The sequence below is a fragment of the Aquarana catesbeiana genome, linkage group LG02, assembly GCF_042186555.1.
Source record: "Aquarana catesbeiana isolate 2022-GZ linkage group LG02, ASM4218655v1, whole genome shotgun sequence".
Taxonomy (NCBI): domain Eukaryota; kingdom Metazoa; phylum Chordata; class Amphibia; order Anura; family Ranidae; genus Aquarana; species Aquarana catesbeiana.
The window spans coordinates 646,924,380-646,940,006 of record NC_133325.1 but is presented as its reverse complement, the minus strand read 5'-3'; the positions used below and the strand labels follow the sequence as shown (position 1 = coordinate 646,940,006).

Below are 15,627 nucleotides of genomic sequence, written 5' to 3'. Positions count from 1 at the left end.
GTATCTAACAACCCCCCCCAGCCTGAATTTATAAACTCTCTCAACCTCTCCACAGTTAACATTCCACATAACCACCACGTGTACTACTCTGTACTCTCCATGTTTAACAGTAAACCCGTATAACTTCTTTCTCCACCTCTTATTCCATCTACCCCCACCCCTACTCTACACCCTAAAAACCCAGTCTCTAGCACCTTCTTTCTAAGGCATTGCAGTCTGAAGAAAGATTTATATGGCCACATGCCCCAATACAGATAGGTAGATAAATTTACACTGATATTCTGACCAAAGTTTTCTAGATATAGTAATATTTAAATTCTGATACTGGCAGGATCCCATGCACAGCTACCCCCTTTGCAACGTCTGTGTTTTAACCAGTGCATATATTTTCCTGTGTGTCTGAGTACACTTTAAGTTTCTAGTTTTAGCTTTTTTTAACTACAGCCCTCTAAATGGTGCATGTACTTCCTTTTAAACCACCCCTCATACTAGTATTATATTATTACATTACTATAGCAATAATAGTACAAGGATGAAATGAAGCCTTTTTTTTCTCCTTTTTAGTTATTCTCGGGGCAGAGGGGTGAGGGGGAGTGGGGAAATAAGGGAAATTAGTTGGGCCCTGCATTGCATCCCTGCAAGCGACATAAATCAATGGTTATATAAAGCAATGTTTCTCAACTCCAGTCCTCAAGGCGCCCCTACAGGTCATGTTTTCAGGATTCAATAGTTGTAGCAATTTATAAATACCGTACTGATGACCCCACAATAGGGATAAAACTTTTTCGCGGAAGGGAGTTTAACAAGACACGTGGCCACTAATTAAAATTAGAAGAAAAGAGGTTTAACCATAAACTACGTAGAGGGTTCTTTACTGTAAGAGCGGCAAGGAAGTGGAATTCCCTTCCACAGGCAGTGGTCTCAGTGGGGAGAATCAATAGTTTAAAAAAACTATTAGATAAGCACCTGAACGACCGCAACATACAGGGATATACAATGTAATACTGACATATAATCACACACATAGGTTGGACTTGATGGACTTGTGTCTTTTTTCAACCTCACCTATTATGTAACTATATATGAGACAATTGTAAAGGGTAAAACTCTCAGATGACCTCCAGTGTCTATGGTGGCCTTTAGGCTGGCTACGATTAGGACAATTTTGGAAAAAATTGAATAATATTTGACAAAATACTTTGCATATCGAATGAATGTTATTTATTAAAATGGCTGAAAATGAAGAATAAAAAAAACATTTTATGACTGTTTCATGTGCCTTTTGCTAATTTAGGGCAATTAGACTCTTAACCCTCCCCTACTTGAGCCCTTAATACGTTACTAGTGTAGAATTTCTAGTGTAGCAAAACACATCTTTGTGTTTCCACATTTTAGTCCATGGGGCACTATTCCCCTCAATATCAAGGATGGAGCATTGTTTACTCACATTGAGGTCAGGACAGTTTCTAGAACACTGACCACAATCTGGTCACCCTAAACTCTAAAACACCTGTTTTAGTCCATTCTACCTGGTCATGATTACATATTGTTCTGCTGCTGGTCATTTTTTTCCAAACAATGCTCAAAGGCTATAGCTCTGATATTTTTGAAAAATTGTGTATAAGGGGTTATGGAAAGGCAAGGGGTTGTGGTGCATCTAGGATGAGGGTGTGCAGTGCTTTGGATACAAGTGTTTTTATTGCAAAGGATACAGTGAGGTGCTGCAATAAAAATGCAGTTTTTGAAAGAACCTTCAACTGCCTGACACACTGTAATCACCTCAAGTTTTAATTAAAAAAAAAAAGAACATACCCCAATTAAAAGAAAAAAGTAGCTATGAGGTTTACAATTGATTTGAAAATTATAGAGCTAACTAGCCACATACTTATTTATTGCCGCCAAACGAACAATAGCGAGGGCTTGGAAAAAACCCTCTGTCTCATTTGCAGAGGTGAAGAATTCCTTGACGACCCTCATGATTCACGAAAAAATGTCCAGCATCCTCCACGACTCCCATGCTAAATTCCTTAAGGTATGGGCCCCGTGGTGGTCCTACACATTCCCCAATCTAAATCTGACTAGTCTAGGTCTGTAGATCCAACTTGAATCAGCCTCCAGCCTGAGGGACCTCTTTTTCCCCCTCCCACCCCCTCTTCTTCTGGACCTCTTGTCCGCCGCTCTCGGTTCTACTCTTATATCTCTTCCTCCTTCCCCTCTGTTGCTGTACATGTGTTCTTTTCTCCCTTTTTCTCCCTTCTTCCCCTTTTTTTTTTTTTCTTCACTCCTCCTTCCTCCCTTCTCATGCTTGTTTGTCTCCCCCTATCCTGTTTTGCGGATAACTCCGTTCACTTTTGTCCGCCTTAGCCCCTGGGCCTTACGGCTTGGGCATAGCGCACTGACCACCGGCCCTGGCCGACGGGTCAATGTCAGAACGATAAAATGCACTTAAAAATGTTCATTATGTGCTTTTATGTAAACCTGTTTCCTATGTTTCTGTACATATCCCCTGCGTGGGAACTCATTATCTGGGGTTTTTCCCTTTTTATATTTCAATAAAAACATTGTACCAGAAAATTATAGAGCTAGCTCTCAATGATTTGCTGTGGACAGATATTGGTTCTTAAAAGGATTTTTGGTGTACATATCTGTGTAAAATGTACCCCAAAACTGCAATTCAAATAGCAAGCATAGTTTGTTAAAGTAAACATAAAACATAAAAATAAAGTTTTAATTGTAATATCTCTTAAAAAGTCTATTTTTATTTTAATTGCCAATGTTCATGAAAATAGCAGCTGGTAATACTCATATAAAAGCCCCAAGAATATATGCAGATTGCCCACATTTTCCCAAATTTTCTGTAGTAGATGAATTCCTATGAAAAAAGAACTACTCCCAATTCTCTAAGATACACAGCACTTTGTACCTACATAGTTCTCGGCATGAGATTACATTTACTTTAACAGACTTGACAGTGCTCACAAGCCCAACACTAGTCTCTTCCTATGGACTTTATCAGCAGCACTCTCTTTGATTTCCATAGCACAGTTAAACATATTGTCATTATGGCTGCTTTGACTTTACCCATTTTGTAGTGAGGGGCTGGCTTATTTAAAAGCTTTCTTATTGGCCCTTCTAGGTCAGCTGAGATAAAATTCAGGGCCAGGCAGTGCTGCTTTATGGTTTCAAAGAATTTGGTGAATTTCAACATTAATTTTCCCAGAGCTGCACATATTGAACTAACTGAATCTGCAATGAACCCATGCTAGTGGCAGACCCAAACCTCAACCCTAGTTCCAAGCATGATCCTGTAGATAACCATACTTCAGTCTTGGTCACACTTCAGTTCTGAGATTTTATTGTATACTGTACATCATTTTTCAAACCTCTGATAGTAGCTGTATTATCCCCTAACAATTCATTAGAATTATGTTAAGTAGATCATTTAGTGAATTTAGGAAACTCTAATTTTTAAAGAACAATGGAGTTTCTATTTTAACCACTACTTGATTAAAACGATTTAATCATTTTATCATATTTATGAACTTGCAGATCTGTTCCAGGTAGTTTTTTTTTTTTTTTAATACCAGTGAAAGACATTCCAAGGAATCTTATTATTTCATGTGCTTATTGAGCTATGCAAAATAAAGCATGGTGGAAGCAGTGAAGCTGCAGGGTACTTTTGTGTGTTTTTTTTGTTTTGCTTCTTTGGCCAGTGACAGCTTTCAGCAATGGGCCAGAACACCAATGGTCCATTACTATGGAGCACAGCAAGACTTTCAGGTTAGCAAGACTAAAATGTAAATACAGCCAAAACTTTTTTCTATGTTTTGGATAGAGTGGGAAAAAATGAAACCTTGATTAGGTTTTTATTTGCTGTTTGTGACTGACTGAGGAGATTTTCCTTCCTGTCCTAAAAAAAAAAGGCAAAAGAAAAGAAAAAAAGGTAGAAAATCTCACCAAATTGGTGGAATTCCTGTATTAGATATTTGTCACTGGAACATTTGTCCCCATTGGAAGAATTCCCATCACATCTTGCTATGGTGATAGCTCCAAAAACTGTGGATTTCTCCCCACTTTTTCTCTCCCAAATAGGAGTGAGGACACTATGTGTCTAACCCTTCCGTACTCTTTTCAAAACTAACAGAAAAAAGCTTTGCCTTTACACACACTTTAACCGCTTGCCGACCAGCCGCCGTCATTATACGGCGGCAGGTCATCACAATCCCGCGAACCATCGTAGCTATACATCGATGCAGGACGATGCAGGCGTGTGCACGCTTCACAGAGGGGGTGCCAATACTCGCGGCCGACAGTCACGATGACCGCTGGCCACGAGCGGTTTTGAGCACGAGGCACAGAACACGGAAGTGTGTGTGTAAACACACAAATCCGTGTTTTGTTCTGAGCGAAATGACAGATCGTGTGTTCCTATTAGCTAGGGACCACGATTTGTCACTTCCTCTAAGTCAGTCCCCTCCCCCTTCAGTTAGAATCACCTCCCAGGGATCACAGTTAACCCCTTGATCGCCCCCTAGTGTTAACCCCTTCACTGCTAGTGATATTTTTACAGTAATCAATACATTTTTATAGCACTGATCGCTGTATAAATGCCAATGGCCCCAAAAATGTGTCAAAATTGTCCGATGTGTCCGCCATAATGTCACAGTCACGATAAAAATTGCAGATCACTCCCATTACTAGTAAAAAAAAGAATTATAATAAAAATGCTATAAATGTGCAATGTCGCATGATCGTGCAATTGTCAGTTAAAGTGACGCAGTGCCGAATCGCAAAAAATGGCCCGGTCATTCTGCAGCCAAATCTTCCGGGGCTGAAGTGGTTAAATATTCTTTTAGCAGCAGACAGTGTTTCAGTATACCCAAACTGTCCATTGAAAGTTAATTTGTGAACCAAAATTAATATATCTTAATAAATAAATGATATTAATAATAAATAAGCTGATTTTTTTTAACATCTAGTGAATAAGTGAGGTAAAACAAAAATGCTAAATTGCTCAGAATTTTAATAATAAAATACAAATGTAATGTCATTCATATAATAATATTAACTTTATTACATATTTTTTCTTTGTCTAGAGCAATCCACAAGATTTACCACATGAAGAGAAAAAGCAGCTACCTGGGGCCGTGAAACTTCCTGGACCTGCAGTCAATCTATCAGAAATTCAGAATGTTAGAAGTGAACTTAAATTTGTACCAAGAGCAGAGGAGCAGTAGTTTTCAATGCAAAGGTGAGATTAATAGTGTATTTGAAATTCATGTATTTTTGAAGTGTAAAAAGAACATTTGAGGTTTGGACGGGGTTCAGAGGCAGATAACGCAATAACAAAAAGGATGAACAATCTTCATACAGTGAGAGATTAGAAACATTGAATATCTACATTTCAGAAGAATAGAAGAGATTTTGGAGCCAACTTAAAGTTGAACTCTACCCTTGTAGTGGGACTCCTCCTTCTGCCACTGATGAAGCTCCAACAAGAAACTGCTTTAGGGGACCAGTTGCACAGAGTGGAGGTAGCCTGCGGAAGTGAGGGATAAGGTAAGTATAACTGCATATAATGGTATGTTAGACAAAAACGAACATTTAACTTTTGCAGTGTGGGTGGAATTTTTCCCATATTCAGCTTTAGAATGTTTAAATATATCCAAGGTCAGTAGAAAGATTTCGTGTTATTTAACATTTTGTACTAAGGACAAGAAGACATTAGCTGCATATAGAAAAGGGTTAGCTTTCTACAATACAAGTGGTTAAAATTCAACTGTATATAACTTTTTTTTTTGAGTGTTGAATGTGGGGAAAGGTTAGAGGTTTTAATTTTTTTAATTGCTATTTATTTTGCCATTAGTGAGATTTCCCTGTACATCCTGTTTCCATAGCAGCAAGTAAATGGACTTCACCCCGAAATGAGGGGAAATTCCACCTTATACAATAGTCACCTGAAAAAATGCCCCCATTAATAGCTCTAATATCTATATATCTATTAGTATCTATTTCCATCAGTTGGCACCTGTTAAATTTTGAATTCCCCTTCACCGAAGCAAAAGTGGGGACACAAGCAGCAGTAAAAATTTAAACATGTTCTATTCATTTCTTACTTTGTACATACAGTATCTAGAAAAATAAAGGTTTTGACTTGAATTCCACTTTAAGCTGTGGAATGATTTCATGTACGAGGTAGTAATGGTGCAACCAACATTGAGCTTTAAAAGTTGACTGAATACATTTCTATGGTTATGAGCTAATAGAGCAATATTTTGATCCAGAAAGTTGATTGGACTGCCCTTGAGGGGACAGGAAGGATTTATTTTCCTCCTGTGTGGGAAAATTATCAACAATTACCTAGGACATTTTGTTTTGCCTTCATCTGGACCAAAACTATAAGAACTGAAGGTTAAATACAAGGAACAACTGACCCGTGTGTAGAATTGAGGTCTGACACATCCCTGCTCAGATCAGAGAGCTAGAGCTTTCTGATCAGCAAAGCATGCTGCTGCTTGGAGATGTCTAGCTCTAACTCAGAAGAGGGCATGTCTGGCCTCTTCAAAAAAGACCACAGCTTCTGCACAGAAAGTAAAAAAACGGTGTGGGGCCCCCCAAAATCCATACCAGACCCTTATCCGAGCACGCAGCCCGGCCAGTCCGGAAAGGGGGTGGGGACGAGCAAACGGCCCCCCTCCTGAACCGTACCAGGCCGCATGCCTCAACATGGGGGGTGGGTGCTTTGGGGGAGGGGAGCCCTGCCCCTCCAAAGCACCGTGTCCCCATGTTGATGAGGACAAGGGCCCCTTCCTGACAACCCTGGTTGTTGGTTGTCGGGGTCTGCGGGCGGGGTGCTTATCGGAATCCGGGAGCCCCCTTTAATAAGGGGGCCCCCAGATCCCTGACCCCCACCCTATGTGAATGAGTATGGGGTACATTGTACCCCTACCCATTCAACTGGCATGCGGCCTGGTACGGTTCAGGAGGGGGGTGCTCGCTCATCCCCACCCCCTTTCCTGACCAGCTGGGCTGCGTGCTCGGATAAGGGTCTGGTATTGATTTTGGGGGGACCGTTTTTTCGGCGTAGGGGGATTCGCTTAAAATCCATACCAGACCGAAGGGCCTGGTATGCTCTTGGAGGGGGAACCCATGCCGGTTTTTATTTAAAATTTGGCGTGGAGTTCCCCCTCAAGATCATCAGAGCACAAGTCGCATGCCAAAGTCAGATCGTGCAAGACGGCGATCTGACTTTGATCTGACTTCAATGATAGTCAATGGGCTGAAGTAGGATCAAAGTCGGACCAAAGTAGTACACGGAGCATTTGTCGCACCAGTGTGAACCCGGCCTTAGAGAAAATGTGGGGAACATTTTGGCAGCCTGGATGAATGCTGGTGACATTCGTTCAATAAATGTTTTCTAAATAGATCCCTTAATTTCGATTTTGGTATAAAGCATTTCAAAATTATTTACAAATGAAATAAAGTATTTTTTTTTTTTACTGCACCTCTGAAAAAAAATTAACAAAACAAATAAAAACAAAAAATATTAAATATTGATGGTAAGAAAAATAGACCTAAACACCAAAAAATCAGCAGGTAAATAGTAATTTGGGGAGCAGAGGAAGGAGTTAAAGGGTTAAAGTGAAGCTCCACCCAAAAGGGGAAGCTCCACTTGTTTGCACATACTCCACTGCCACATTTGGCACTTTTTGGGTAGAGCGGGTACCTGGTTTTGACAGATGCCCACTTCCAATTCCGGCTCAGATTGCTGCCGCTTAATTTAAAAATCAGCATCTACAGTATTTGTAGCTACTGACTTATATTTTTTTCTGAAGGAGCTTGGAGCTCCTCTTTAAGGTTTACTAAGTGCTAATAATGATTAAATAGGAAATCATTTTATTTTAAAACAAACAGCTTTATTTTATTGGACAGGACATAATATGCAAACCAGAGCCCATCCCTTTAATCTGCATATGAATAAAACAGGGTAGAAAAGTAGAGCAGGTAATGTTCCTTTGTATAGGGGCTGAACAGTGTTTGTAAAAAAGGAAAAGGCGCCTCTTAGTGCAGTATGCAAATTTAATAAAGTACACAAAGGGTTAAAAACACTTCGTTGCAAGATCGTTGAGTGTTAAAAAACATGATAAAATCAGGAGTCCTCATCTGTGGCATGTGTCCATCCTCGGCACGGTGGTAGAGAGCAGTGTAGAACCGTCCAGCAGTAAAGAATTCTCGTACGTGCTGAAGATAGGAGGCAGCAGGGAAGCCTGTGTTCCAGGTTCACTGCGGGACACACAAGGCTGGTGGTGTCAGTGGAGAGAAAGGGGCGGTAATGCGTTTCGGAGCATGTGCGGCTCCTTCGTCCAGTCTTTGTAAACACTGTGACGGGTAATCCATTTTTCAACAATAGCTCCTACATTTACACAGGAACTCCTAAATTTCATTTATACAGTTGGAAATTCCCAGCAAGTGCGGGCGAGTCAGAAGGACCGGACACATTCTACATGTCCTGAGTTTTTTGGACATACATAGTACTGTATGTCCAGTGTCCACAACCATATAAATATGCTTTATTTTAAAAAATCATAACCGATTCTCAATTCTGATCAAATTTCTCAGCCTGAAAGTGTATTTTAATGTGTGGGGATTTTTTTTTTTTAAATAAAACTTACTACATTGTGGTCCCTATCCTGGTAATTCCATTGCATGTATCTGGAGGCAAAAAGGGGAAGAGCTGGAGAAGGTGCCATATGGAGCCAAACTGGATGAAAATAAAGGATGTTAATATAGCCCTGTGGAACAGTTTGTATAACAGATTTATAAGGATTTGGTAAGTGGCTTTTCAAAAGGGAGAGGTGGAAAGCACTTTTTAGCATGGTGGAAGAGCACTAATAATTGGAAAAACTATATTTGGACTGGTTATATATTGGACAATATACATTCATGGTTAATGTTGGAATTTGATTTTTACAAAGTAATAGCTGGCAAGAGCAGATACACTATACTAATAGCACCAGCAAGGTTTCCTACTATATGTTTGGAGATTTTGCTTCACACATTGCACTGAAGTTAATAGTTCACAATTTTACAAGGTAATAGCTGGCAACCACAATTTTTTAAATTTTTTATTCGGTTTATTTGAGATTAGTATATGTTTTTGTTGAGAGCGCTGCACCAACCCAACTATATTTGAACTGCTTTACTATTTCCCATTTGGAAATAGGAGGTGTAGAGCAGCTTACACCACTTTATCTTGCACATTGCTTCCTGAGGCCCAGAGGTTCATTGTATTATATTTAGGCCCCTTTCACACGAGGCGCACACTGTAAAGTGCATCCGCCTGCTCAGAAGGGGATCTCTCCACTAATCCCCACTTAGCAGGCGGATGACAGGTCTGTGTCTGCTCCGCTATGCAGAGTGGACATGAACACAGCCCCGCTGTTCTCTATAGGGTGGTCGCATGGAAACGGACCGCCTGTCCGTTTTCACTCGACTGTCATCTGATCCGATCCTCCAGGCGGATGGGGAATGGATCCTCCGTCTGTCTATTTTTGGTAGATAGTATCACATCGGATGCTATTGGGTGTCAGCAGACACATGTCTGCTGACATCCGCCGCTCCATAAAGAACAATGGATGGTCCAATCCAGTCCGCCTGAGAAACTGACAGGCGGACCTGATCTGATAGCCTGTGTGAAATCAGTCTTTGGGTGTTCAAGCTGGAGCAGAAGGAAGCCAACAGTGGACCACAACAGAATGGACTAGCTGGATGAGGGTAGGTAAGTAGAAGACTGGAACAGACAGATATTAGCAGTCAGGTGGTGTTCAGGCATTGGCTGGTAGCAGGTGCTTGGAGCAGATTGATAGGCAGTGGGTATAGGAATAGCTGAGTCAGAGACTGGTAATCAGATCAGAAACAAATACATAGACAAGAGCATAGTCAGAATGCAGGCCGAAGTTAGTGTTGGGTCAGCAGTACAGTGGCAACGGGAGCAGGCAGAAGCAAAGGTCAGGAAGCAAGCCGAAATCAATCCAGGCAGAGCTCAAGGAATGGTCAGGACAAGCTGGGTTGGTAACTGGTTTCAGATGCAGGTGACGAGTCACTGATCACACAGGAAATGCTGTAGATAAGACAGCACTGGCTCAGTTTAAATAGCCTGCTTGGCACCAATATTAGTGACAGATTTGCTAGCAAGCGATTGCACGCACTGATGAGCATGAGCAGGAAGATGCGAATGTGCATGAGTACGTGCACCTTTTCTAAGTGGATGTATAAGACTGTATAATGGCCTGTGACTGGACACAGAAGTCTATCTAGAGGAGCCATCTTACCTGCTGCCATTTTCTTCCTGACAGAGACTTTAAAGCATGCCAAAGGAATAACCTGAAATATTTTGAGGATACTTGGAGAAGGACCATCTGTCCTTATTTCTCATCTATGTGTGCCACTTTCTACAAAGTCATATGTATTAGCTTGTTTGTGTGCATTCCAGCATAGGAAGCTGTTAATTCATTTTTGAGAAATAATCCAATAAGTTTTTTCAAGGACACTAAACAGGTGTACACCTAGCATGATGGTGACAAGAAGACAGCCCTGTTATCTAAGTGATAGTACTCAACTGGCAGACACTCCTCTCTTCAGTGCCAGACGTGAAGCTTGATAACTGGTGCCAGGTGGCCGACAGAGACTCACCACATGTCGACACCGCATCTGTGATATTATTCCTGCCTTCTTGCAGAGAGTTTAAATCTTACATCACTCTAGAGCCACAAAAGATTCTCATAAATTAAACAAAACATTAAGATGTTATTATACATGGCAAAAACGTACAACATGTAGTTTCTATTGTGTATATCCAAAAAGCTAATTGATAGACTACAAAAGAAGGTATACAGTATACATCTAAAATCAGGATAAACCTTAGTTTGGTGTCTGAAGAGGACATTTTTTTTTGTTCTGCACTTCATGACAACAAATCTTTATGTTACATTTTTTTATACCACAAAAAATATATATTTGTTATTCAAATATTTATTTCCCTGAAAAATCGAAGAACAGCTGGAGCGGGAATATTCTGCTTCCCCAGGTTTCAGTTTATCCTGCCTTTCCATAAATTTGACCTGGATGAAAGGGTAATGTTCTGGACATCTCCCATTATTTTACCATGGTAGTTTAGGAAATGAACGCTTAAATCTAATTAATTGCTACTGCCAATACTACCCACATTTCCTTTTTCCAGTTTTCCAGATCATCATCAATGAGCTAGTTTGTTGTGAAAACCTATATCTTCTAGTGACTATAGAGGTTCTGGTTTCGACAGTTGGATGGTTATGGGCATTTTGAGCCATAAGCAGAAGTAAAGCCTGCACTGAGTATCTTAGGGGCTTGAACAGATCATATTGTAAATGAACACAAGGCCTTGGTATATTCCTTTAGCTATGGTGTTGTATTCAAAACATCTATTTTGGCCTTTACATTTAATGTTTAAATGTATAGGATAAATTTGTTGTACAATTTGAGTTGTATTCTTCAATCTTTGATCGTATTACTCAGTGCCAGGACAAGGTCATCTAAAGCCCAAGGCAAACACGCCAAATTGTGCCCCTCCAAGATGTATGATTACGTATCAGCAAATATCCCCCTGACAAACAAATTGAGCACTAATCTGCATGCTTACCCCTACATCCCCCTCCTAGCACAACTCCTATTCCCTCATCCCCCCTCTCAACACAAATCCCCCCGAATCATCACTATTAGCACACCTCACAAAATGACCCCTCCTGGAACGATGCTTACCCCCTTCCCCCTCCCAAATTTTCCCTGCCAATACAAACTCCCTACCCCCCAATCTCCATGTGCTGCCCCCCCCAGCTCACATGATACCACAGTGCCCCTCCTGCCCACCCCTTGTCCCGGACCTGGTATTACTGTTGTAATTGTTGAACAATTTGATTTGTAGTCTTCAATGTTTGTTCTTATTATTGCCTAACCTTTCCCATGTAATATTTTACCCTTCTATAGTGTCTGGCACTTTTCTGACCTGTCAGCTTTATTATTGTCCTACTTCTCCTTACCCATCCTAACTCAGTTTAAATACTTCTCCAAACATCCCATACTCCTCTGTGAAAAATGTCTTTATCTTATATGTTATAACCCCAACGAAAAGTCAACCCAGTTCTCTAGAAACCTAAATCTTTGTATCCAACATTCAAATTGAAGCCATTCATAAGTGCTGACTGTTGTGCTGCCCAAGCCATTGGCAATATTTCAAAGAATATATTATAGAGGTTTAGATAAAGACTGAACACTAGAGTTATATGAGAAGAAAACCGGCGTTGGAAAAAAATTACATATATAAAAAACAAGATGTTACTGATGTACTGTTTTGTAATAGTGTTGTTGGGGATACTTACATTTTTTCATTTATCCGGTATGATGCTAAATAGAAAAGTAGCTCAAGGTTACAAATGCTGTTGAAAGGTCTTGGTAGGTCTCCATACCCTTGAAAATAACCATCAGTTTAATACATTTCAAGATAATTGTGATTCAACAAATAACAAATGACAGATAGTTGGTATCTTTCTTATTATATAAGCTACATTGAAATTACATATTTCTCATACATCTGAAATAAAAACAACAAGCCTATAATTGGCATCTTTAGCAGGTTACTTTGTTATTCAAATGGTGGTGTTTGCCTATTTTTTATGGAGGTGAGGAATTTGGATTTTGATCTCATTTAGTAACTGAGAAAATATAGTTCATTTGTATGGGCTAACTGGATGTTTTTTTAACTCCTTGCTGCTTTCTTTACACATACTGCATATGTGCTCTTATGGGAGGGGGGAGTTTTATCTGCGAGGCCACAACTTATATGTAGCTGTGTTTGTGCTGGGAGTGTGCTGCATGGTGGTCTCCCAGCTCTGAGATCAGGCTCTCACCAAGAGCCCTGCTTCTTGTACTAATGATTAGGAACCCGAAGTCCTGGTGACCGATCACCTGATCGCTGTGATAGCCTCTGATTGGCTGTGTCATTTCTCCTCTTTAATGGAAAAAAAAAGATGCATTGGGGTTTATTTACTAAAACTGGAGAGTGCAAAATCTGGTGCAGCTGTGCATAGATACCAAACAGGTTCCAGGTTTTATTGTCAAAGCCCAATTAAACAAGCTGAAGTTAGAAGCTGATTGGCTACCATGCACAGCTGCACCAGATTCTGAGTGCTCCAGTGTTAGTAAATATCCTCCACTGCATCTTTTTCTCCTACTAGAGGGGAAAATGTACACAAAAACAAATGTGTTAAAAATATAAATAATAAAAAATAGAGATAAAACAGGTAGATTAAGGTTTGATCTAGGTCAGTGTTATGGTCAAGGTTACGGTCAATGTCAAGGTTAAAGGTCAGGGTTAAGGTTCAGGGTCAGTGTATTTTGGGTAAAGTGAAAGTTAATATTAGTGTGTTTCAGGTAAAATAAAAAAAGCAAAATGCCCACTATTGTTTCTGGAGCCCTATTATATGTACAAACAACAAATTACATACACATATGTGATATCGCTGTGATCATTAGGAGTATAAAATTTTATTTTGGGTTGTTTTTTGGTGGTAGGTTATGGTAATAGCAAGAAATATACAGCTAAATTAAAAAATATATATTTTTATGCTATTTAGGACAAGTTTTCCTTTAAAACAGTTCAGGAGATATCTATTACCATTTACCCACAAATGAAAGCCCACTTTGTTCTGAAAAAACACAAGGTATAATTCACCTGGTTACACTAAATAGTTGCAATGATATGTTCAGTTTTACGAACACATGCCAAAGTTGCAAAACTGTATCCGGGTATTAAGGTTTGTTTTATCCTCCGTAATAAAGTGTTTAAACCGGAGATCCACCCAAAAGTGGAACTTCTGCTTTAACCTCCTTTTACAGTGTACTGTATGTATTGTGTGTTTTTAACCTTTTGAATTTGGCACCGTGCGCCATCCCCGCGTGTTGCGACGCTCACAGGGAATGGAGCCTTGCACTGTGATGAATCGAGCGGAGGACAGCGCTCGCACACACAGCGGGGAGACACTTCAGGATTCTGGGGACAAGGTAAGTAACTTTGCCTGGATCTTGCCATGCGATCCCGAGTGTGGCTCGGGGTTACTGCTTTTGGTATTGAAAATTCACCCCGAGCCACACTCGGGAATACCGCCAGGGAGGTTAAGGCCTCCTCCCTGGCTCCTGTTTGTGAAACTGAGCTTTGGGGAGGAGAGGGAGAGGAGAGGAGGAGCAGGTACCGATTTTGACAGGTACCTGCTCCCACTTCCGTTCCAGTCGCCTTAGGCAATCAGAAGCAGAAGGTCTCCTCTCCACATGACAGGTCCTAGAAGACTTTGGTACTGATCACAGAGTGCAGCGCCACTCACGTATGCATAGTGGGCACCCGTCTGTAAAGCCACAAGCTGTCACAGCTGGGTGCCCATAGTAGAGATGCTGACACCACCGAGGGAGGACATGGGGAGAACATGGCTGGGGTGAGTGCACTGCTGGATCGTGGGACAGGTGAGTGTGTGTTTATTGAAAGTCTTTTAATAAACAAAGAAATTACTGGAACTCTGCTTTAACATTTGTAACAAAGTTGCATTGCTTCAGCCTTATTAGTGATCTGATCCTAAGGCTGCAGGACACCTATAATGTATTACTTATCAGTGGAAAACCTGAGCCTGAAATAAAGCACAGCCACCTCAGATCTAGGGTATAAACAAGGCCAAGGATAAATCCAAGGGAAAAAAACAAGCTTTACTTACCACCAGCCTGCAGACAACCAAATAACCTGTCTAACAGTATGCATTAAAAGCAGGGGTTTAGTCTGCACACATTTGCAAATGCATGCGTAAGCCACAGAGCCTCGTCAAGGCACCCTGGTATCTGTGGTACCTAACACTAACTTATAAGTGCCCCCACTGATCTAGGGTAACCTGGGTCTCATGTTTGTAACACCTTGGGGGAACCCAAAGGGCTGCAGCACCCTGGTTGAGAAACACTGCCCTAAAGAACTTCATTGAACTTCATAGTATGCCCGGTTCTTCTGTCCCACTGTAGCATCCCTCCTCACATTTCCTGACAATCGCCAGCTGTCAAAACAACAGATGGGAGTTACTTTGTAAATACAGAATCTACTGCAGCAGCTGCTACAAAAGGGACCTTCTGACACCAAGGGGTTGATTTACTAAAGGCAAATAAACTGCGCACTTTGCAGTTGCTCCAGAGCTTAGAAAATGAGCAGAAGTTCTACTGACTTCTGTCATCCAATCATGTGCAAGCAAAATGTTGTTTGTTTTAATTTTCCTTGCACATGATTGGGTATTCTTTGCAAAGTGAAGCCTTACCTCATTTACTAAGCACTGGAGCAATTGCTCTTGCAGAGTGCAAAGTCTATTTGCCTTGAGTAAATCAACCCCCATGTTTATAAACAAGGTTCAGCCATGATATAGAGATATACTAACATTTTATTTTGTATTTACTCTGTTTCATTCATTTGCAGATCAAATGATTAAGCTCCAATCTTCATATAATGTCACTTAAGGCAAATTGATACATTGGTTCCTAAATTAACCCTTTATTTACCCTTAGTTTACTCCT

At 40.6% G+C, this 15,627-nt stretch overlaps 1 protein-coding gene across 2 annotated transcripts in view; it reads left to right on the top strand.

Moving 5' to 3' along the window:
* Window positions 1–15,627, top strand: part of SMPX (small muscle protein X-linked) — a 139,031-nt gene that overhangs the window by 107,959 nt on the left and 15,445 nt on the right. For both annotated transcript variants that reach the window (XM_073616499.1, XM_073616500.1), the window contains one exon: window positions 5,097–5,251. In XM_073616499.1, coding sequence (XP_073472600.1) covers window positions 5,097–5,237 — 141 coding nt within the window. In that variant the 3' untranslated portion in view covers window positions 5,238–5,251. The remainder of the gene's footprint in view (window positions 1–5,096; window positions 5,252–15,627) is intronic.